We start from the raw sequence: 24773 nt of genomic DNA on the forward strand, positions 1-24773 counted from the left end.
GCGGGGGGCGCGCGGCGCGGGGCGCTGGGAAGCCGCGCGCCCCCGGGGCCCGGGCTGCTTGAGTCGCCTCTCGCCGCTCCCTTCGCGCACTGTCCCCGCCTCGACTCTCCGGGGTCCGCAGTCGGGATGTGATCCTGACGCCCCCGGGATTTCAGAGGAAGATGCAAAACCAATCTTCTTGCCAACTCAGCGGTCGCTCTCACTTCCAGTCCAGTTGTCCTTCTGGAATTATCGCACAGTTGTATCAAAGCCAGTTATTAACATATATGGTGTCCCTTGGATTTCTTTTAAAAACGAGGAAGTACGACAGGGGGGAAACGACCGGTTAATGTAGCTTGCCAACTTTTTTAGTTTTTTGTGTACTGCAAAATAACCGTTTGTGCGTGCTTGTATTTGGGGATCCTAGCTCGATTAGGTTAACGGCAGGGAGGACACCGCCTAATACTGCGTTGCAAGAGGATGAGTAGTAATTTAGAAATGCAGTAGGTCTGACTCGTGGGAGGAGCAAAGATTGAGAAGGGTTCACTATAGCGAAGTGAAGAACTGGGCAGTGATAACATCCTTAGGTCCCGTGTCGTCCTTAAACTTCAGAAGAGGCTGGTCAGCTCTTCGGCCACTACTTTAAGGGGTAACCTCTCTCCGCTAGGGTTTGGTCCAGGCTCTCCAAGCTTGTTTATTTTTAGACGTATTCTGACAGTAGGGGACGTCTGTCAGTTTTACCTGGATTGCATAGACGACCGTGTGTAATGAGAGGTAAGAAAATCAGTGATGAGTTAGATGTTAAATTAAGGCGAGTCTCGAGAGCATGTGGAGGCTGAATGCTAAATTAAAGCTGTTGACTTTAATCTCCTCCTTCTGGCTTTTATTTATAAAACTTCAAGTCTACAAGAAAATTGTAAAAAACGAAACAAAACAGTGAAATTATTCACCCGGTGGGGTCACCAACCTTTCTTTACATTTGCTTTCTCTCTCTCTCTTTCTGTGTATACACGCACACGCAGATGCATGTGCTTTACTTTTTAACTATTCACTTTATTTTAAAAAAAAAAAAGTCTTAATTTCCTCAGGGGTTAAAAAGTATCTTAGCTTGAGAAAATGTGCGGTTGATCAGGCAGGGATTCCTAGATTACACTTATATTTGTTTATCCTTTATTCATTTATTGTCGTTTATTGTCCTAAACTGTAAGCTGCTAATGTGTTCAGTGAAGAAAAATAATCCTCAGATTTATCTGCGGCTCCAACAGAGAGTGTTAAACATAACTATATTTTAAAGAACAGTACCCCTTCCTGGAATTTTTAGTTAAATTTAAGTTTAGTTTGTATTCATTTTGCGAAGCATTTTGAACCCTAGGTTAGGTGTAATCCAGGAGAAACCAGGGTGTCGGGGGCAGCCTTTAGGTGGAAAGGCTCCAAGTAATCTTTGCTCTCCGTTTTCTTAAGTATTGATGTAAAATCCTGGAGAATTGGTTCCAGAAAAAGAGCTGAGACCCACTCCAGCAGTGATATCAAAGATTTGGACAATTTCTCAAGTCTTCATTGCTTCTCTGGGCTAAATTTAGAGAACAGAAAGAAAGGAAGATCAATTCAGAGACTTTCTGAGTAACGTGGTTTTTTCCAAAAGTACATGCAGGTCATTTTTTTCTTTATTTGGCACATTCCAGGGACTAATCTATGACTTTTTGGGACGATCACAGGATAAATTTCTTTTTAACAACTCCCTGTTTTAGTGCTTATGTTGAGGGAGTCACAGGTATCCTCTCTACTAATGAGCCTTTAGGGTCTTTTCTCAGCCACTGGTTGCTTTCTCATATGCTTTTCTATTTTTCCAAAGTTCCCAGGAAATTCACTTGTTTTCTAATCTGTTTTAAAAAGTTGGTTGTGGAGATGGGAGTAGACCTCCTTGGAGGCCCTGAAAATAGAACATAAATGGTCTTTTTAAGTGCTGTTAAAAACTTATTTTGTGTGCTGAGAAACCTTATTCTGTTTCTCACATTTTTCTGTACAGAACAGGTTTTATGATTTTGAGTGATTTACGATTTTCTTAGGTGATGTGAGAGCAACCTTAATAATGTGGGAAAAATCAGACCATTTTTGTACCAGGCAGTCTAGATTTTGGATGCTAGCTATTTATAGACTAAGTTGTCAGAAAACCACCTCCCCAGCAGTTGGAGATGTTGGATCTGAGGAGGGTTACAGCCCTTTCCTTTACAAAGTGGGAAAGAAGCCTGTATTAGTCTCCCGGTGCTACTGTAGCAAATTACTACAAATTTAGTGGCTTAAAAACATTAATTGATTTTACAGTTTTTGAAGTCAGAAGTCTGAAATGGGTCTTTCTGAGCTAAAGTCAGATGTTGGCAGAGCTGCATTTCTTCTGAGGCTCTAGGAGAGAGTGTTTCTTTTTCTTTCCTAACTTCTAGAGGGCTTCCTGCATTCCTTAGCTTGTGGCTCCTTTTCTTAATCTTCAAAACCAGTCATAGCTGGCCAGTTCTTCTCCCTTTGAATCACTCTAGATCTCTTCAGATTTTCCACTTTCAAGGACCCATGTGATTTCACTGGACCCACCTGGATGAGCCAAGATAAGCGGTGTGTTTTAAGCTCAGCTGATTAGTAGTCTTAATTCCCCTTTGCTATGTAATTTAACATATTCACAGGTTCTGGGTCGTTATGGTGCCTACCACGGAGACTTTGGTCCCTTGAGAAGTTGAGACCTGGCAAAGCCCCTTCCACTTCAAGAAGTTAGGGGAAGTTCCTGGTCCAGACAAACCAACTTGAGTTCCTGGGGCCACTTTCAAACAATTTTGTTCTTTGTACTTTGATGATCGTCCAGTAGAGGAAGAAAGACAATAAATATAGTAAATTACTGATATAGTATGTTAGAGGGCAGTGCTGTGGACAAGAAGAAAGAATAAAGGGGTAAAGAAGAGGCAGATTACAGAATTAAACGGGGGTGGGCAGGGCATGCTTCATTGAGATGAGATTTGAGCAGAGACTTCAGGGAGGTGAGGGATTCAGCCAGGAGGACTTCTGGGGGAAGTAGGTACCAGGCAGACAGAACAGCAAGAGCAAAGGCCGCAGGGCAGGAAGCTGCAAGGATGGGCAAGGAGGCCGAGGTGGGAAAGGGAGTCAGAACAATAATGAGGGGGGATGGGGAGTAGATCATGTCGGTTGTGAAGTCTTTAGATTTTACTGATTGGTATCAATTAAAGGAGTGCTGTGGTGTAACTTCAGTTTCAAAAAGGATCACACTTGTTATATTGACTGAGAATAGACTGTAGCACAGGGGCAAGGGCACAGATAGGAAAACATTTTAGGAGGAGGCTGTTGCAGTTTTCCAAGTAAGAGATGGGGGTGGCTGTTACACTAGCATATACATGCAATGTAGAGCCAGTCTTTCAACACACCATGGCTCAACCCCACCTGGAATAATGTGTTCTTCAGTTGGTACATCTAAAGTGTAACGTGGGGCCGCAGGCAGTTTCGCCTCACTAACCTCTGGATAGTTTTCATGTGAGCGTGGACTCAAAATAAAGCTGTTCTACGTAAAGCATTTGAATGCAGTGCCTGGCACTCAATAAATAATGGCTATTATTAATAGGAATGAATGTTTGAATTCTTCATTTTGTCAGATCTTAAGTGGGAGCACAGACTCTTCTGCAAATATTAGAATACTTAATTTAGAAGACTGTTCCATGTAAGTCAAAGAGTCAAAGGCACTTTGAAGTGCTTTTTGAGATGTGGTGGTAAACTTAGGAAACTCTCCTCTGAACTGAGACTATATATGGAGTCCAAAGACAAATTCACTGACCTACAGGGAGGTTGTAACACCCTGGAATTTGAAGCATTAACAGCTCAGAAATGGCCACAAAGAAATACCAATATATGCAGCTAGTGTATGCCTTACTTAGCACTTTTTAAATTACAGTATTTTTGTACAAATGGTACAGAATGTATCAATGGTACAAAAATCAATGGTAGTTTAATGTAGCAGATAATCATTTTGCATCAGAGAATTAAAAACTGAAGTAATCGTTCGTGTAAAATGTACAAAACCACATCTGAAAAAAATCATTAAAAAATTCCAGTGTGTAATCAGGGAAATAATGTGCATATCTATAATGATTTTGTTACGTTATTTCACTCTTTTAGAACATTGTACTAGCATTTATAAGATACGTGATTTGTAACACAAACTGCAGCTAGGATTAACTTTAATGTCTATCACACTGTCACTACAGTGGTGTGCAGTAAATTCTGCTGACAAAGTACAGCTGTTAGCTGAACAATTGTAGTTCATCTTTTTGTTGATTTTTAAGCTGCAGATTTAAATCCGTTATTAAGACAGTTGCTGTAATATAGGTGACATACCTTTCACTTGATTTTGAAGTCACTTGAGTTAATTTATTGGCTGAGATTGGGCCAAAAAACATCCCAGTAAATCCAAGGGAATGATGAAGAAGCCATGTCAAGTTAATAAACACCATTTAAATAAAAAATAGTTTATAAATATCATTTGTGGATTTTCTTTTATATGTGAGGATTACTTCCTTCTCTTCTACTTACCCCCTGCATTTCTTTGAATAGGGTCTCTACTTCTTGTGTAGTATTTCTCTTGATGTAGATAGTTTCAGAATGTCTTATCATTTAACTCTTGCAGGGCTGAGCTTTTGAAATTCTTCAACCATGACTAAAAGAGAAGCGGAGGAGCTGATAGAAATTGAGATTGATGGAACAGAGAAACCAGAGTGCACAGAAGAGAGGTTGGTGTTTTCTGAATTTACCACTTTTTATTATTATCAACACACCTAATTAAAATTTAAGAGTCAAGCCAGAGTTCTTCTGGGGCCTGTTTTTTTTTTTTTATTTCAACTGACCTCAGCATTTTGGGGGATAACATATTCCATTTTTACTGTGATGTAATGGGTATAGCTGGGAGGGGAAGATAGTTTTAAACTAAAGATAGTAATAAGCAGAGCTGATAATGATCAAGCAATTGATTATGATGGTATTTTCCCCTAGGACACTGTGGATCCTTCTTTTTTGGTAGGAGGAGATTTGCCCTGAGCTAACATCTGTGCCAGGCTTCTTTGTTTGTGGGTCACGGCCACAACTTGGCCAATGATGAGTGGTGGAGGTCAGAAGCTGGGCCGCTGAAGTGAAGCATGCTAAACTTAACCACTTGACCGCAGGGCCAGCCCTGTGGATTTTTTTTTTTTTTTGGTTTGTTATTTTCTTTTTTCTTTTTGAGTTTTATAATCATTTTATTGGTTGTATAAAATATTCTATAAGATAGCTTTACCATAATTTAAAAATCCCCAGTTGTTTCACTATTGTAATATTCTTTTTTTTTAATTGAGGTAACATTGGTTTATAACATTACATAAATTTCAGGTATATGTCATTATATTTTGATTTCTGTGTAGACTATATCATGTTCACCACCCAAAGACTAGTCCATACATCACTGTACACAAATACCCTATTACTCCTTTTGTTGCCCTCCTCCCGATTGGATTCTTTTTTCCTTTCGTCAATGCTGGTTGCTTTTATTTCAGAAAGAGTTTAATTTACAACCTGAACAAATTTAACAAATATCTATAAGTAACTGCTGTGAACTGGTAACTGTCAGGTGTATATGAGTAAATGAGACAGTAACTTTGCCCTTGGAGAGGCCACATTGTATTTGAGGAGACACACAGGTATATGAATAATTTTGTGCACTGTCGTAAGCATATGAGTAGTGAAAGGTGCTAGTTCTTGGAATAGTAATAGAATATTACTTACTCCATTAAGGAAGGAGGGCACTGGTAAACGAGTTCAGAATCCAAGGAGAGAATATGGGTAAAAGTAGAGATCTGGGAGTCAAGAAGGTCAAGGAAGGTCATGGCTAATGGTCCTACTTTACTCTGTAAAGCAGGAAATGAGATCATGTGCTGAAAGTAAAAAGGACTAAAGAGTAGTCGAGAACTTCCATAGAGTAACAGGTTTAGAACAGCTATGGTGGGAATGGACGAGATTGCTAAGGTTGCAGAAGATGCTGAGTGTTGAGAGTGCAACTGAGATTTAAGAACTTGAATTTTTTTTTAATTTTATTTTATTGTGGTAAGAATACTTAACATGAGATCTACCCTCAACAAATTTTTAAGTGTACAATACAATATTGTTAACTATAGACACAGTGTTGTACAACAGATCTTTAGAACTTACTCGTCTTGCATGATTGAGACTTTATGCCAGTTGGTTCTCTGCCCTCAGGCTGTGTTGCTCCTGCCACCTCTTCTGCTCAGAGGAGAGGTCTGGCTCTAGCTGAAAAGACAAACCCCATTTTAGTTGTCCTCTGTCCTGTCCTCTCCCACCGTGCCCTGGCACAGGAACATTTTCCAGACAGAAAAGGTCTAAAATGTCTTGACATGACTGCCTGAGAGACCTTAAATTTTTAATACAGTTTTTCAACATGTTCGATTCTATTTTCTCCAGTAGAAGAAACAATAAAAAGATTGCACGCCTCTCTTCATTTTCATATGTATCTATATATATTTGTCTGTGTGTGTATATGCATACATTTATGTATGTATGTATATATGTAACAAATTACCTCAAAACTAAGCAGCTTAAAGCACCAAACATTCATTATTGCACAGAGTTTCTCAGAATCGGGAACCTGGGAGCAGTTTAGCTGGAGGTTCCGGCTCAAGATATTCATGAGCTTGCGGTTAAGCTGTCAGTCTGGGCTCCTGTCATCGGAAGAGTAGACAGGGGTTAGCATATCAGTTTCCAAGATCACTCTTGAGACTGGAGGCAGGACCACTCACTTCCTCACCACGTGGGCTTCTCTGTAGCCTGCTCTTGGCGTGGCAACTGGCTTCCCCTAAAGCAGACAGCCTGAGAGAGTGCGCTCACCACGATGGAAGCCACAGTGTCTTTTTAAATGACCTAATCTAAGAAGCAACACATTGCTTCTGCACCTTAGTCTTTTAGTCATACAGTCCAACCTTTGTACAACTTGGGAGGGAACTATAAAAGGGGTAAATGTGAGGAGTTGAGGGTCATTTGGGCCATGTTGGAGCCTGACGTGCATATATTTATTTTTATATACACACAAACACAAATGGTCCACAAAGCCTAAAGTTTTTACTGTTTGGCCCCTTACAGAAAACTTTTGCTGGTGTTTCATGTCCCGTGTAAGAGACTGATAGTTACCATGTTGACCTGGAGAGTAGCTGTGTAAAGGGAGCAGGTATTGTTGTCCAGCTGTAGCAGATTGTTGCTGTGTAGGAATTTAGGTCCAGTGATGTGAGATCATCCACATTTTTTCAAGAGATATTGGTAATTCTGATTTTTGTAGGAAGTCTCCCAAGGTTTAAATGGTGGTGGCAAAATATTAAAATGTCTTAAGTGTTGAGATCATGTAAAAGAGATCTTTAAAAATCTGTCTTACAGTGACATCTAACTTTTAAAGAATCATTGTTACAAAAAAAGGAAAATATAGCCCACTGTGCTATAGCTGAAGAATTGGGTAAAAATCCTTACTTAGCCAAAAGACCCAATTATTTTACCTTAACTAATGATAATAATAATAGTTTACTATTTTTAAAAAATAATCTTGTGCTTTTAATCAGGAATGGTCTATTTTATAAATTCTAAAAGTTTTAGAAGGAATTTGGGCTATATAGTCATTGAATATCATGTATATATTGCATTATATTTAGAATTTATATGAAAATGAAACTTAAATTTTTAAATATACACTGTTTTTGACAGCTGCAGATGAGATTTAAATCATACTTAAATATGTCATGAAACTTAATTGAATTCCAGATTTACCAGTTCAGCAAACATTACTTGGTGTCTGTCTTCTATTTTGCCCCAAAAAAGGATTTATAAAAGATACGTAGAATTCTTAGCAAAGATTTTATCCTCAAGGAACTTGTGGTTCCATAGAATTCATAGTATGAAGTAACAATGCAAAAGAGCCCTACGAGAGTTGTAAAGGAAGATTATAATTTTTTTTTAATGTGGAGCTATGTTGATTATATATATAGTTTTCAGGTTAAATTAAATGGAAAGTATTTTATGTATCTTATATTTTGATAGCTTATACTTTACATTTATTAAGTCGTGTTTATGTTGAGAACAAAAATTAACTAGTAGAGATGGCATACACATTTTGAGGAGACTTTTTATCTTTCCTTCTGGGCCTAAAATTCTTAAAAATAACTTGAAAATATAACATAAATGCAAATGTTTCCCCTTAAGTATTATATATGCATATTTATATATACATACAGACATGCATATATGTGTAATGAGATATATTTGCAAGGGTGCTTTAAATTTCAAGCTAGCATTTCACTGTGCAATTCAGTATTCAGTTTGGCAACACTAGTTGGTAATGAGCCTACCACTATGAACAGTATCATTACAGAAAGGAGTTTCAAAGACCAGAAATGTGTTTCGGTATTAAATTTTGTTTTGAGCCTATTGTTACTGTAATGTCCAGGGTAAAGATGTAATTGTTAACCATTATATCCTTTAACATTTAGCATTGTAGAACAAACCTACACCCCAGCTGAATGTGTAAGCCAGGCCATAGACATCAATGAGCCAATAGGCAATTTAAAGAAACTACTAGAACCAAGACTGCAGTGTTCTTTGGATGCTCATGAAATTTGCCTGCAAGATATTCAGGTAATTTTTTGGGGGGGGGGATTTATATTTCAGCATTTAAGGCTGCAGTAGAAAGGTTTTTTTGTTGGCCTTTGTCTCTATAACTAGATTTGACCTGTATTATTATAAAGTTAGGCATTTAGAAATAAAAAGAATTCTTTCAGCACAATTTCCTCCATTTAAAATTATATTTAAAAGATTGAGTACTAAATCAAACATTTTTTTTTTTTTTTTTTACTTTCACAAATATAAAATGAGAAGTTTAAATAAATTTGAATCAGAGCTTAGACATAGAGTAGTGGGAAGCACATTGACCTTGGAGACTGAAGAAGTGTGTTCTCACACCCTATTTATAACTAGTTTTTAACTTATTTGTGCATCAGTTTCCTCATCTGCAAAAAGGTATCATTTAACCAAATGATTTTTACATTCCTTTCCATCTTTACTTGCTCCAGCAGTAAATTTTAGATAAGAATTTAAATGCCAGTGTATATAACTCTTGGAGTTTATTGTAGCAAGATTTTACCTGTGGTGGTATTGTAACCCTATATTATGTTTGCAGCGTGTTTATAGTCATGTTTTACAGTGTTCTTTCAAGAAAGGTAGTATTTTTGTGTATAAAGGTAGTAGGCCAGATGGGATTGCTGAGATAGTTCTCCAGACCGTCCTTGAACATCTGAGTGAGGACTAGAGTTTTATCCCGTTTTTTAATACTAACTTACACTAATGTGTAGTGTGTCATCTTTTCGATTGTTTCGTTGGCTTTATTCTTTACTTCTCCCCCTCCCTGCCTTGGGATAGCTATTCCACATATTATACAACTTTCGCCTTAGTTTAAAAAAAATTCAAATCATCATGTCTACTATTTTTAAAGAAGATTTTGATGTAGAGTAAGTTGAAATGCTTTAATGAAATTTGTGCATTTTAGTTGCCATTTAACCATACTTTTATCTTTCCCTTTCAGTGAGTCTAGTAAATGTTGGGGGTGGGGGAGAATTGTTCTTCTAAAACTAGAGAATGTAAGTAGGTCTAATACTCTTATAATTTTAGGATTTAAGGTTTTTCTTCTCTCAGCAGTGAGAGGATAAATTAGCACAATCTTTTTGGAAGGTAATCTAGCATTTAATAATGTCTCTTAATGTTGAATGTGAAATACCTAGCAGTTCCACCTCAATGAATTGTTCTTATGGAAATACTCACTTGGGTGAGCAAAGGTGTACATCTCAGATGTGCATTGCATTATTGTACTGAAAGTGAAAATAACTCAAATGCTCTCAAAACAGGGAGTTAGATAAATAAATTCAGTAGATTGAAATTCAAGGCAGCCATTAAAAATGAGTGAACTAGAGCTATGTGGGCAGTTTACGTTGAATGAAAAAAAAATTGCAGAGCACTCTCAAATTATCTCATTTAATCTTCACATCAGTCTTTGAGTCAACATATTCTTAATCACATTGTGCAGATGCAGAAACTGAGATTTAAAGATTTTGATTTGCCCAGTGCATAGCTATAAAAGAGTGCCTTGGAATTTGAACCCAGGCCCGTGTGACTCCAAAATTCTTCACTCGTTTGAGGCAGACTTTTAGGAAAGTTGGTACAGTATTGAGTAACTCAGTGTCACTGGACTTCACCTGTTTTTTCTCATATATAAAACAGAGAGGAATCTGGACTTGGTCTCTGACTTGTTTTTCAGCTCTTAACATTTGTTGCTGCTTTTATAATACATGATCTAACCAAAATGAAAGCATGACCTGAAAAGTACCCAGCCTATCATAGGTTCTCAATAAATGGAAATATGCATAATTCATAGTATCACAGAATTCAGAGCTAGCCTTGAATCCAAGGCATTTTGCATTCCTGCCTGTCAACTGTCCTCTCCTCAAAAAGGATATGAGGCTAGCAACTTCTGTTCTACACGCCAGTTAATGCAAATATACATTTGGAGTCAGAATGCTTGTTGCTTGTGGTAATGCTTTTGCATTTTCAGACGAATGCTGACTTGAAGGCTGATGGAACAAGAGCTGAGGGCACTTCTTTGAGGAGTGTGACCCAAGATCAAATACCATGCTTGAGTTTTGTCCTTGAGCCAGCTCTTACTGAGCTTGCTGGTGTACTCAGTTCCTGCGAGCTCACTTTCAGAATTACACTTGCCATAGCTTCTAGTGGATAATACCAGTATCTACGAGAAAGGGGAGAAATCTCGATATGAAGGGAATTTTTAACAAAATGTCAGGTAGAGACTATTATGTTAAGGAGTGAAACTGCCGTCTTTGACTTATCTGCTGGGTTACACAGTTTCTCTTGTCCCTGTTGAAGTTAGATGCATGGTCACTTAAGATTTTAGGCTTTGTAAGTACACCATTTTTAATATTAGAAAATGTGTTTGCACTGTGAGTACAGTATTGACTGAATTCTTGGGAATGAGAGTGGGAGGAGCTTTGTACCTCCAGCTGTATGATATGCAGGCACACAGAGATATACGTTATTCAAGATAATTGCAATGGAAGCCTATTTTTAAACTGGTGACAGAAAATGTCTGGAGATCGAAATTACTTTTTGTCATCAATTTGCCATTGTGTGAAATGCATGCACTGTAAGGAGATAGGAAGGAATAAAGCACTGATATGGAAAGGATATAGAATTATGATTAAAGATATTCATAGTTAGGTCAGGTAGTAAAGTCATAAGTCCTTTAACTTTATTAACTTTGTGATCAGAGATTTAAAGTTAACCCTGATCTTAAATGTGTATCGTTGGTTACAAGGGAGATATGGCAAGAATTATGTTAATAAATTTATATAAATTGTCTTCATTAAACGTCCTTGCTTATTCATGACACATAAATTGCATTATCTTCTGCTTTAAATACTTATACAGAATAAACAGTTGCCTTTTGGCATTATTTAAAATCCTAAATTAGACTCCGGAGCTAGAGAAAACCACCACTTCAATTCTGTTATATATATTGTCCTTAATTATTACCACAGTGGTTAAAATATTTTCAGTTTTGGCAAAGAAGTAAATGACATGACAACTTGGATAATTCAATGTGTTCTTATAATTTAATTAGTATGTCTCTGTAATTAAGTCCTGTTTGATACATCCATTTATATTAAATCAAATGATTGAGCTAAAATATTGTTATTCATTTTATGCATGTTTAGCTGGATCCAGAACGAAGTTTGTTTGACCAAGGAGTAAAGACAGATGGAACTGTACAGCTTAGTGTACAGGTAATTTCTTACCAAGGTAAGTTACTTTGGTGTAGTTATTTAAAAATTTAGCTCCTGTTTTTGTAATATGGGAATTCAATTTTATACGTTTTAGATGGTTGTCTAAGTTATCTAATGTGATGTCATAGCCAAATTCTTTTGCTTTAACTATTTTATCTGTCAGGGTGAAGCATTCTACGTAGTTTAATCAGGAAGGGGATATATTGCAGGCTAGTAAATAACAGGATCACAGAGAGGGCTGGAAGTAGGGATTCTAATTGACTTTCTCAGAATGCCTCTGCCACACTGCAGAACTGGATTGCCAAGGAAGCTGCTGCCCTGCTCTGATCTGGAAAACACCAAATCTGGAAGTCACCACTATAGCTGTCAGCTTGGAACCGTGTCGCCTTTTCACTGAGCCACAGTAGCCAAAAAATGAATGCCATGTGCCTGCTTGTCCCCTCTTAATTCATTTCCAAATAGAAGGCTCATGCCAGTGATTCTAGAGCCTAAATCACATCTGCAACTCTAGCTGCAAGGAATTCTAGTGTCTGCAGTTTAGCACAGAGAAAGGAATTTGCAAAGGATGCTGAGTGACACAGTCAGCCGCATCCATGACAGTATTTTACTAGTCTTCTGTAAGTACAAAAGTTAGAAGGAAAATTAAGAAACCGTTTTTGGTGGGTTGAATTTGTTTTTTTCAATGTGGCTTGTTGGGATTTCTGACCAAAGTTTTAGACTAATTTTAATCTCTGAACGTATTATATTGCTTACAATTATGTTTCACAAACCAAAGTTTTCTTCAGACTATGAAAACGGTAGTGTTCTACTTCTGATCCTTGATTTCCCCAGGATTGACTACTGTTGGGAATAAGAAAGAAAATCTTTGTTTTTATCTTTAAAAGCCTACTGATCTCTCAATGTAGATGTGTTTAAGAAGAAACGACTTGATGAAATTTAAATGGAGGATTAGGGGATAAATCTCAGGAAAAATGTTTTTCAAAAAATCTGATTTTTTTCTCGTGCATTTGAAAAAAGTGACTTCTGTTTACACTATCTAATGAATGATAGTGTACGTTTTCTTGTAATACTGGTTTTCATGAGAGATTGAAGTTGAATTTTGTTTTTTCTTTCAAGTGCACTTTGATTAAATTTTGATATAGATTGTAACAGAATCAATGAGGAAACAGTAGGTGTTAAGTAGTATGATAGTTTCTTAGAGCTGTCATTTTAGCAGAAGTGTCTGAGATTATTTCATAAGGGGCTAGTTTATTCTATTTTGAATATCTTAAGGATTTGGATTTTTCTTCATTCAATTGAAAATGGAAATCAGAATTTAATGCTATGAATTTAACAAACTCAGTGTCTATTCATTTTTAAAACGTACTTTGTCCTTTAAAAAGAAAAGCAGTCAGTAAATAATTTTAATTTGCTTAGATGTACTCTTTAAGATTCTCAAGGTGGGTAGGTACGCATTTATACTCCATATTAGCACTGTTTTCCTAATGTTTGTAGGTGGGGTGTGTGTGTGTGGTGGTGTTTTTAAATTCTTTTGACTTAGGAGTTGCAAGAGTAGTAAAAGAATTTCTGGATACCCTTTACCCAGATTCCTCAAATGTTAACTTTTATTACATTTGTTTATTCTTTCTCTCTCTCACCCCCATATTTTTTTTTTGACCTGTTTAAGAATAAGTTGCAGACATGCCTAAATATATCAGTGTTTGTTTTCTAAAAACAGTTCTTTTACATGACCACAGTATAGTTATCAAAATCAGGAAATTAATATTGATACAGCACTGTTATCTAATCTAGCAAAGTTTTGTTGAATTGTTTTTATCATTTAATAGGAATCTGTTAAATTCTCTAGACACATTGCTAAACATATTTAAAATGGAGTTTTGCTCTACCATTTGAGAACATATAAAATAAACTAAATTTTATTTGTTAGTGACTTTGTGCTTTCATTTAGATTTTTTTTTTTCACTGTTAAGGAATTGAACCAAAGCTAAACATCCTTGAAATTGTTAAACCTGCGGAAACAGTTGAAGTAGTTATTGATCCAGATGCCCACCATGCTGAAGCTGAAGCACATCTTGTTGAGGAAGCTCAAGTGATAACTCTTGATGGCACAAAACACATCACAACCATTTCAGATGAAACCTCAGAACAAGTGACAAGATGGGCGGCCGCACTGGAAGGTTATAGGAAAGAGCAAGAACGCCTTGGGATACCCTATGGTAATAAAATACATAATTACATGTTAGGTAGAATAATAAGAATTAAGCTTAACATAGAAGACACTGGGGTAATAAAATATATAATTACATGTTAGGTAGAATAATAGGAATTAAGCTTAACATAGAAGACACTGGGGTGAATAAGTTATAATCTTTTTTAAATGTAGAATTTTTAGGAAGAATGTTGATTTTCTGTATTTTAATTTTTTTTCTTTTGGACCATAACACATAATGGATAAATACCGTCCTGGGTGCTAGGAATACAAAGACATGTATAAAAAAAAATTTATACCCTTAGGGTGTTCACAGTGTAGTTGAAGAGAAAGAAGATAGATGAAAAGAGATAATTGCCATAAAGGTAACATGTTTTTAAGTTGTCAGTAACTGGCATAGAGGAAACATGCTATTAGAATCTCAAAGGAATCATAGTGGCTTGGGGAAAAATTAGAAAAGGATTTATTGTAAACAAAGACACTGCTGGGCAGAGAAGCACATTCCAGACAGGAAGCATAGGTGCAAAGCTGAGAAGTGGGTGTATGCATGAGTAGTGAGAAGATTTAGTGGGTAAAAGGAGTTACTGTAGCATTATAGAACTGTTTTTGATTGATGGAAGTGACAATTCAAAGTGAATATATGCTATATGGCATAAGTTGGAGCAAATAGAGACTGAGTGAAGGGAAAACAGGAGCGTATTATTGTAGTTTAGGTGTGACTAGGTAATAACGTCTAGGTTAGCCTAAACTAGACAATTTCTGTGGGAGTAGAAAGGAAGAGATGATTGATGGATTGTATGCGGGTAGAGAGGGTCTATCCAAGTATTGATCTAACTTCTCAAGCTTGGGTGACTAGGGCAATCATAACATTGAGAGGAACTGGTTACATCTTCATTACATATTTCGTGACCCTCATTTGCCAGGCACCATGTTAAATGCTGGGCCTTCCATGGTGCACAGGAAAGACATCTGTGCCTTCCAAAGCTTAGTAGGGGGGGTAGGAAGGTCTGGTATTGGGAAAATTTTTCAAGGGAAAGTGTTGATAGTACTTGATTTTAAAGTGATAGTACTTATTCAGCTGGAGGTAGCAGAAAGTAGCTTCAGATGCACAAGATTCGGACTGGAGATAAAGATGTTATCTGGGACTCAGTCACACTGAATTTATATTGAAGCCATAAAAGTATATGCAGTCTCTGATGGAGCGATCAGATGGGAAAGAATACAGCATTAAAGACTGATTCCTGGACCTTGTCAACATTTAGAGTTGAGGAGAAGGAAGGAAGACGTGGAATAGCTGAAGGGATAGAAGGAAAATAAGAGCTATATATAGTGTCACTGAAATTGAGAAAGAGTCTTGATGCTGCTGAGAAAGTCAAAGAATGCCAACTGAGAAGTGTCTGTTTGCTGATCAGAGGCTCATTGGTAGATTTAGATAAAAGTAACTGTAGAATTGGAGAGACAAAGCTGAATTATAAGAGAGAAATAGACATTATAGAAATGGAGAAGATTTACTATTAACTTTGCGGGGGAGGCAAGTGAGAAGAGGCTGGGGGAATAAATAATATTGAGGTTTCAAGAGTTGGTGGTGACCTGAGTGTATTTGTAGATAAATGGTCTGGAACTAACTAGTAGAAGGAGATGAAAAAAGCAAAGAGAGGGGTTGTGAATTGGAGCATAACAAGATACAAGAGCCCAGTTTGAAGGATGATGAGATCTAGCCATTACTCAGAGATAGGATGGTTGAAAATATTCAGTTATTTATTTTTGACATACAGAAGCTAGTCTGGATGGTATACTTGACCTTAGTGTTAGCAAATTGGGAATTGTCTCTTGAGAGGAGAAATTCTGAGGAGGAAAGAAACATAAAAATGTTTGAAATAATGTTTTATAGAGTTTGCTAGACTTTCAACAAGAATTCTTCAGTAGTAGAATCTTTTATGGAAAGTAGTATATAAAAGTGAATTGTAGATAGCAAGATGATAAACTCTGACTCAAAGTTCCTACCAAGAATGTTATTTACTTAGAATGAAGCTCTTTTAAGACATTTGAGTTTTATTTAGATATAGGAAGACTTTTTAAAAATCATTGATGAGTTATTGTCATGAGTTGTTACCTACTAGAAAGTTTTAAAAGTGATTGATATTTTCTTAGGAAACTATTGTTTCAGATTTCTATTTCTGCACCTAAGGGTAATTATTTGCTAATTTTTTAATTCTGTGCAAAATTGAAATGGTTAACTGGTCATAGCTACTTTAAATCTCTGAAATATTGATCCACATAGGGGATTTCCTTAAAGTTCACTTTACCCACATCAATTTATATCTTGACGGCTTACAACTACCTCTTCATATATAATATATATGTATGTATATATAGTTTATATGATGTATATATAATACATATTTTATATATATATATAAAACCTTTGGTTTTAGATTTTTTTTTAACTATTTCACATTAAACGACTGTAGATGAAACTCAAATTAATGAATTTATAGTAGTTAGAAGTCTGGTCAAAGAGATGAGCTATAGGAAATGTTAAAACTGATGAAAAGTAAAATTAAAGTAAAAATATTTGTTCCTGTCCTTTATTAAATAATAATATGGAGAACATGGATATGCTGAGATTATTTGTTTTTATTTTTCCTTTTTCAAGTCTGGTTTAAAGTAAGTCTTAGGGAAAACAGTGATTCTCTAACATGACTTTCCTTTCTTCGGTCCTGTTCCCCACTTGCAGCCACTTTTTGCTTTACTGCTTTTAATCGTTATTGACTTCCTGTTACAGCAGATGAGGTTTAGTTCTCTTATACTTCTCTACCCTACAAAAGCAAAATAAAACCTTATCTTTCTCCATTTTGTTAGTATTGTTATGTAACTTTTAAGTCATTAATCATTGTGTACATTATGAGAATTTCTTTCTTATGTGACCATGCTTTCATTTATACAACTTTTAGTTTGCTTGAAGTTCAGGTTGACTTGTTTTTTAGTTGTGTAGTTTTCTGTGTATACCAAGACTTACTCTCTCCCATTTCCGTCAGTCTGTTTTATGCCTGTCATTAGTTTTTCGCAAGTTCTCAAATATCTCTGTATTGGATCTTTTCTAGATCTGCTGCAGAGCTGTCGTCCTACGGCATCCTTGACTTTCCCTCCAGTGCTGGGTCCCCTATTTCCTCCGTCTCTTATTTTCCTTTTTCTTAGTTTATTTCCTTTTACTCATTATTCTCTCATTCTGTCTTACAGGTTTCTTGAGAAAGGGCACCTAGGAAATAAATAGATTTTTTTCTTTTTTGGGAGGGGAAGAAACTTTACATATCTGAAATTGTCTCTATTCTTCTCTTTCTGATTGATAGCTTTGGTATAAAATTGAATTGAAAAATCATTTTTCCTCAAAATTTTGATGACCCTGTTCCATTTTGTTTTAGAGAAGTTCAGGGGGCATTCTGATTCTAGTTCCTTTGTATGTTCTTTCTTTTTCTTTCTGGAAGCTGTTAAGATCATCTTTTTATCTCTGGTCTTTATCTTGGTTTAGTGGCATCTTTTTCGTTTGCTCTGGATTTATGGTTTATAGTGTAGCATTTCAGTCTAGCCCTGCACTGCCCAGTGCAGCAGCCAAGAGTCCCCTGTGAGCACTTGAAATGTGCCTGGTCTGAATTGAGGTGTGGTGTAAATGTCACATACCCAATTTAAAAAGAGAAAAACGTAAAATCTTTTAATTTTTTTATATTGATTACATGTTGAAATGATAACGTTCGGACATATTAAATGAAATTACTATTAAAATGATAATGTAGCTATTAGAAACTTTAAAAATTCCATATTGACCTGCATTGTATTTCTGTTGGACAGTGCTGATCTAGACAATTGTAACTTTTAGTTCTGGGAATTTTTCCTCTGTTGTTTTGTTAATTACCTTCTGTGTTTCTGTGTTCTTTTTCTAGAATTCCTGTTGAATCTCCTGGGTTGATCCGCTACATCTTTTTTCTTTTCCTCCCTGTTTTTCATCTCTATATCTGTTTGTACTACTTTTGCCAAATTTTCTTGTCTTTATATTACAACCTATCTTATTTCTATTTTCGATTTACAAGGACTCTTTATTTTTGGTTGTTTGTTTTCCATGACATTCTGATCTTATATTATGGATATCATGTTTTCTCTTACTTCTCCAAGTATATTGATGGAGGGAGTAATTTTTTTTTTTTTCAGTTTGTTACTGCATTATTTTTCTTCCTCCAGGTTTTATTTTCCTGTTTATTTGTGTTTGTTCAATGGTTTGTTTTTAGTCTCTCAAATATCTGATTATTGACCATCTCTTCATATTTAAGAGTGAATAATTTTAAAGCTAATTAGTTTGACGTTCTGGAAGGAGTTTGTTGACACTACACTGGCAAAATGGGGTATTGGTCATTTCATTAAAAGATGTTCAAGCGTCAGTATGTATAGATCTTTTTCCTGACTCTCTTCAAGTTCCGTGAAGAATTGGCCAAACGCCTGTTGGGAGTAGAAGCTTGGGTGAGGATTCGGGGTCGACGTGTATGTGAATGCTGCATTCAGGAGGTGGAAAGGGGACGTGGACAGGGTCTCACTCTTCAGTTTGTAGACTTTATTACTGGGGTCTGTTCTCTCAGTATCTGCTTCCTGTCTCTCCCTGATCTACAGTGCTCCTGGTGTCCCCTCATGTGTAGGGATGCTCCTATTCAATTGGCTCCTGAGAATGAGGGAGAGGCCCTGGAGCCTGGAGGTTCTAACCATACCATACTTCAAATCAGTCCCCTCATTTTCCACTTAAACCTCCCCTGCTACCTGGAACCACCACGGCCTGAGCCAGTAAGGAGGTCCTGCAGGGAAGGACGCTCTCACTATCAAGGAGGGTAGTCATTTTTTGGGTCACGGCTTTTCCTACTCTGCTTGATTTTCACTCTGCTTATTGTCTTCAAAAATTAGTTGAAATTTCCCATCCATTTCTCTCATTTCTAAAATTGTGGTCCTATGAGTTTACATCTTTTAAGATTCCTTTACTGTCATTTTACTAGGGTCTTAGAGAAAAGAAGCAGGAAGCAACATGCCTGGCCAATTAGTTGTGTTAAGCCAGAGTCCTGATATTAAGAAAACGAATCAGACTAATTGTATTTTTCTCTAACTTTTTTTGATCTTGATACTTATTTGTTCATGTCTATGTAAAATGAACTTATGTGAACTTTTAAAGGCAAGTGTGGTTCAGGGTAGCTTTTCTGACTTTCCAGAACCACTTCTTCTGCTATTTGCAAATAGTATTCAAAAATAGAGGCGCTTGCTTTCTGAGTTCCTGTCGGTTCCCTTACTTTTATCTGGACCTTCTCTTTCCTTCTCCTTGGTGTTCCTGTGCTACTCAATTTTGATTCCACTCCCACCAGTTTCTCCTTATTGTGTTGCACTCTCCTGAAGTGATCCTGGGCTCAGTCTGAAGAACTCGCAGATGCTACCCTGCTCCAGGAGCTTACACCTTACCGTGGAGTTCTGTACTTAGCGGCTGTCGGACTGCTCAAAACTGCTTTGAGCTGCACCTTTCAGGGTGGGCTGTTGTGCTCTCAGTGAATACTTCGTGGCTGTGCTCAGGTTTTCCTGTGCTCAGGATGGAGAGTAGGTCAGATGTCCCTTTGCTTCCCCTTTGCTTTCTCCTGCACATATGCTGATCCCTGGAGGTCTTGTGCTGCTATTGCTTTGTGTTCACTCATGTATATTTTGGGTTCCATGGGGATATCTTGTCACCTGGCTTTATGATAAATGTTTATGGATTTTTGGTTTTGCTCTCACTAGTTTTTTAATGTGTGCATTCAGAGAAATTAAAAAACTTTGCTGCCATCTTCTCAGAATCCTCCTCCTGTAACCTCTTTGTGAAAAAAATAAATTATGTGACTGTCAGTCCTGTATTCTTATATTTTTACTCTAAATTGGCTCTACATAAGTGCCTAAAATTATTTTTTCCACTTACTTTCTTGCTGAATATCAGCTTGCATCTTGGGGGCATATTACCAATACTGTCTGGATAGATCATCTCCATAGATCATCTTCTCCGTGTTCTCCAAAATCAATTCAGCTAGTATTTATTAGACTTCTATGGGTAGAGTGCACTATTAGGTGCCAGGGATACAACGATGAAATATTTATACATTTTGGCTTTCTTTTGCATTTGTGAATTCAATTAGATAATAAAAAATGAGGAAATGATATTATTTGGATTCCCCTTTTATAGATTCAACAAATGTATGCACAAGGCACTGTTGTAGGCTCTGAAGATGGGGTGGTTTACAAGACATGGCCCTTCTATTTGGACCTTAATGTCTTATGAGGGAAGACAGCTGAGAAAATAGGCAATTAGCATGTTGTATTATAAGTGCCACCATAAGGGTAAATGCAGGAGTAACCAGCTTTTTACAAGAAGCAAAAAGGAAGAAAGAGTACATTGTTCACATTTTGGAGAATAAATCTAGCTCCCCAGAAACCCCTTATATTTTTTTCAATGCACCAAATCATACACTGCTACAAAATAATTTTTTAAAGTTGGATAATTTACTTTGATCTCTCCAAGGTAGTCACATATTTTCCATTTGGCCCACTCGAGAGCAGTTTTGTGTTTTGTTTTTCTTGATAAAATTCCAGACTAACTGATAGGGAACCAAGCGAATCCATCAAAAGTTTGGATTAAGAAGTTGAAAAGAAGCTAAGGAGAAAATAGAGCATAAAAATCTTTTTACTTCGTATAATGAGTTTATTCACTTCACTTGTGGGGAGAAAAACCTGTCTGGATCTTATCTGGGTGCGTGTGTGTATTAAGTTAACTGTAAATGTATGTAATAGCTAAGATGGAACAAGACTGACGGTAACATTTTTCTTTTTAGATCCCATACAGTGGTCCACAGACCAAGTGCTGCACTGGGTGGTCTGGGTAATGAAGGAATTCAGTATGACTGATATAGACCTCAGCACACTCAACATTTCGGGAAGAGAGTTATGTAGTCTCAACCAAGAAGATTTTTTTCAGCGGGTACCTCGGGGAGAAATTCTCTGGAGTCATCTGGAGCTTCTTCGAAAATGTATGAAATTGGAGTTTATTATATTTCTTTACATTATAACTTAAGTTTATTTCTTTATAGCTTTGTTTTCATCTTAATCGTTCATTGATAATAACAATAATTAACATCTATAAACTATAAGACTGTGTTGAGAGCTTGATATATGTTATCTCATTCAATGTCTGTACTAATGCGGCAAATCATTACTTTCCTTATTTTTTAGATAGGAAATGGAGGCTTAGGGAGCCCCACAAGCTCACAGAGGTAGGGAGTGGCAGGGCCAGGTTCTAAGCACAGGCTAACGCTAGAATCCAAGTTCTTAAGTATAAGATACTACGCCCTACACTTAGTTCTATTCACATAGTATGATTGTTGACTTCTGTTTCATCAATCAATTCTTCCGTTTACTGCTTATCTTTTAGAAATTTAAGATTATTCATAAATGGCTTCCCTTTCATTCTCTTCATTGTTAGTGAGACTAAATCTCTTTTAATTGAATGGAATCTTAAGGAGAAAGGAGAAGTCTAAGTATGCACCCCACCAGTTTGAATTGGAAGCTGCTGGTTATAAATGTTTCCATGTTGCTCTGTAGACATTATTATTATGATTAAGTTACTATGTATAGAAATTAGAAACTACTTGGCTCTCCAACAAAAAGAGCTCAAATAAATGTAGATTATTTTGTTTGAATTTTAACCCATGTTATATTTCAGCGACTGTCTGTTAAAATATCTTAGCAGTAACCCATTCCCTAATACTGTTTTACTGATCAGAAATGCTAGCCAAAATCGCTTATTATTCAAATTTGTGAATAGGACACTGTTTTTGCAACAGTTACGGATGAAAATGTAACTGGTAGCATTTCATTCTACTATGTGCCCATTAAGGGGACAGCTCTTCACAGTCATAGAATAATCAGAGTTTTCATCCAGGGTGCATTCTCTGCTGTTGAATAAGAAATGAGCTCTAGAGAGAGGCTTTCCTTCACTGTTTATATCTATAGTTTCTCTCTTGTATTGGTTCTCTTAAATATTAGGGGGAAGAAAAGTATGACACGGGAAGACTCAGGACATTCATTACATTTACAGGGTTTATTTCCAGTTTCAGTTCTTATTAGTTAAATAAGTTGAGTATTTTGGTTGAAGATTTGTCCTTGATTTTACAGGCTTCCTTCTCTGCAGAGCTTTCCAGATGAGTAAGGCAAATTCTGAATTGTTTCAGGTTCTGAACGTGTCAGCCATGTTTACGGAAACATTTTCTTGTAGGAACTCTTAAGAATAGAGCAAGGACAGTGCTTAGACTACAGTTTAGTTGTTCTCAAATTCATGGTTTTTGCTGTTTCTCCCAGGTCAGCACTTTGTTGTGGTTGTCTCTGTTTCTCCTAGTGCTTCTCAAACTTGAAAGCTCGTTGAGAGACTTTTCTTCGGATAGGAGGCAGAGGAATCTATGTACCCTTCCATTTCCTTGCAGTAGAATGGGTCTTCTTCAGAAAAGCTCTGCTCTGGAATTGTAGTGTTTTCCAAAATAGCAGAGCCCCACAGCCTTAGATAGGAGTCTCAGGGAATTCCTTGCTTATCCAGCCTTGGTTCTTTGCTCTGCCCTAGCAAGGGAATCCCATATGGTGTGGGAATGTAACGCTCACTTCAGAATTTGGGCATGGGTAGGATGATGTGTGAAGCTATTTCTGGCAGGCTTTCTATAACTCACAAGCTTCACTTCTCAGAACAGGCTCCTTTGGGCACAGTCCAGTTCTCTGGCCCTTCCTGTGGAGTGAAGTCTACAGCGTATCTCTGAAAGGCACTTATTAACCCAACATCTGTTATCTATTCCTCTTTAATGATCTATCAAGGAGAAGCAGTTCAGAACAGGTAGAGCTGCTTCTTGAGATATTTGTGTTAGATTACCCACCTGAGCCGCCACCTCCCTGCAGTTCCTCTCGTCTTGAAACTTCATCCACGTCTTGCAATACATGGGGAGGCTAATTAGGCAGTGTTTGTGTACTACCAGCTCTATGATGCCCTTGGCGTGAGTATGTCTTCTGTCACCAAAGACGCAAAGCTTTCAGTTTGCTGAGGGTTTTCTTTAGGAAAAAGAGTTGCCCTATATCCTTAGTGTCTAAAGTTTCTTCATAAAATGGCTCCGTATCCCAGAGCTTTGCCTCTCAGGACTCTGCTTCCCTTGTGCATGGCTAGGATGTGAAGGCTACAGAGGAATGTGATATTTAGAATGCCTATATGGTCTTGCACCAAGCTTTCGAAAACCTCTGTCTTTCTGTGTTCTACCGTCTATCTTGAGTGTTCCCAGGAAAGAGACCAAACTCCATTCTGAGAATCAGGGCTGAGAAGCTGATCCTCCAGGTTGGTAACACCTGTGCTGTGTGATGGTGACTCTCTTTTGCCTTTTTTTAGGCTAGGGCACTTGGGTTCATTTGTAGTCATAAATGGAGCAATTTCAATTTCAAAAGCTCTTTGCCTCTTCAAGGTACTTCTATAAAATTTCGGGGAAAATCTACCACAATCATAAGACGTGGATTTTTTTTCAAGAGAGGCAACCCTTTGGTGGGGAGAATGCTCAGAAATGGGAATCTGGATAAAACAGTAGCATCTTCAATTTACAGAAAAGTTAAACTATGTTTCGGACGTTGTGCTTCTTGAAAACATTTTCCTTTAATCCTCATAACAACCTTATGAGGTGGTAGGTGAGGATATCTCATTTAAACATGGAAGAAATTAATGTTCAAGTTGGTTGAATAAGTTACCAAAGTCACACAGCCAGTAGGTAAGTACTGAGATCAGAATCCAGATCTGAGTCTAATCCCATATAATTGTTTAAACCCCCAAACTTGGGACCCCCAAAGAAAGCTGCCATCTCAGGGGTGGGATTCAGACCTCTTTTTAGTTTCCCAGCCCTTTCCAGCTCTCTGCACCTGGAACTGGATCATGGCATGGCACCTAAGTATACTGTGTTGGGAGCCCAGGCCTCACTCAGTACACAGATACTGCTTCTCAAGAGAGAAGCATCCAGTCTATGATGGGCACTAAGTAGGCTGAAGTCATATACACTGCGAAGTGTTACTCTTGTTTAAGAGGTAAAGAAGAGCATTTGAGTAGGGAATAGCAGCAGATGAGTAATGAATGCTCTCTAAAAGGTTATTTTAGGACTTTTTACAGTGTAACTCTTAGGGTGAGGGCTATATTTGTAGACATGTTAAATTATTTACTTCAATTGTGACTTTTAGGACAGCTACAATTTTATTGAAAATTTAGCCATCTTTAAGAAGCAGCATTATAAAGTTAAAGGAGTTTAATTCAAAAGTTAGTTGTTAGAACAGATTAGTAAATTATGGAGATCTCTCAGATCATCTTGAGGGAGCCTTTTTGGTGAAGAATGAATATCTAAATAATTTCAGTGTGGTGTATATTCTCATCTTTGAGCTGATCCTGAAGATTTCCATGTTTTACATGGTTTTATAAATAGATAAATAGATTTAGATACAGATATTTATATTTAGAAAACCATGGTTCTCTGAATAACTTTTCTGAAGAGTAAAAGAAATTGGAGCTTTAGCTCTGTTTCTTCTCTTAAAAATATCTTTTCTTTATAAAGTAACTATCAGAT

At 37.0% G+C, this 24773-nt stretch overlaps 1 protein-coding gene across 4 annotated transcripts in view; it reads left to right on the forward strand.

Moving 5' to 3' along the window:
- Positions 1-24773, forward strand: part of GABPA (GA binding protein transcription factor subunit alpha) — a 36171-nt gene that overhangs the window by 840 nt on the left and 10558 nt on the right. For 2 of the 4 annotated variants that reach the window (XM_046648058.1, XM_046648056.1), the window contains exons 2-6: positions 4655-4757; positions 8541-8685; positions 11829-11913; positions 13868-14113; positions 20982-21176. In XM_046648058.1, coding sequence (XP_046504014.1) covers positions 4681-4757; positions 8541-8685; positions 11829-11913; positions 13868-14113; positions 20982-21176 — 748 coding nt within the window. In that variant the 5' untranslated portion in view covers positions 4655-4680. Of the gene's footprint in view, positions 1-97; positions 754-4654; positions 4758-8540; positions 8686-11828; positions 11914-13867; positions 14114-20981; positions 21177-24773 lie in introns of those variants that run through there. The other 2 variants (XM_046648059.1, XM_046648057.1) reach the window with 2 other exon arrangements.

The sequence above is a fragment of the Equus quagga genome, chromosome 21 (assembly GCF_021613505.1).
Source record: "Equus quagga isolate Etosha38 chromosome 21, UCLA_HA_Equagga_1.0, whole genome shotgun sequence".
In the NCBI taxonomy this organism is placed as follows: Eukaryota; Metazoa; Chordata; class Mammalia; order Perissodactyla; family Equidae; genus Equus; species Equus quagga.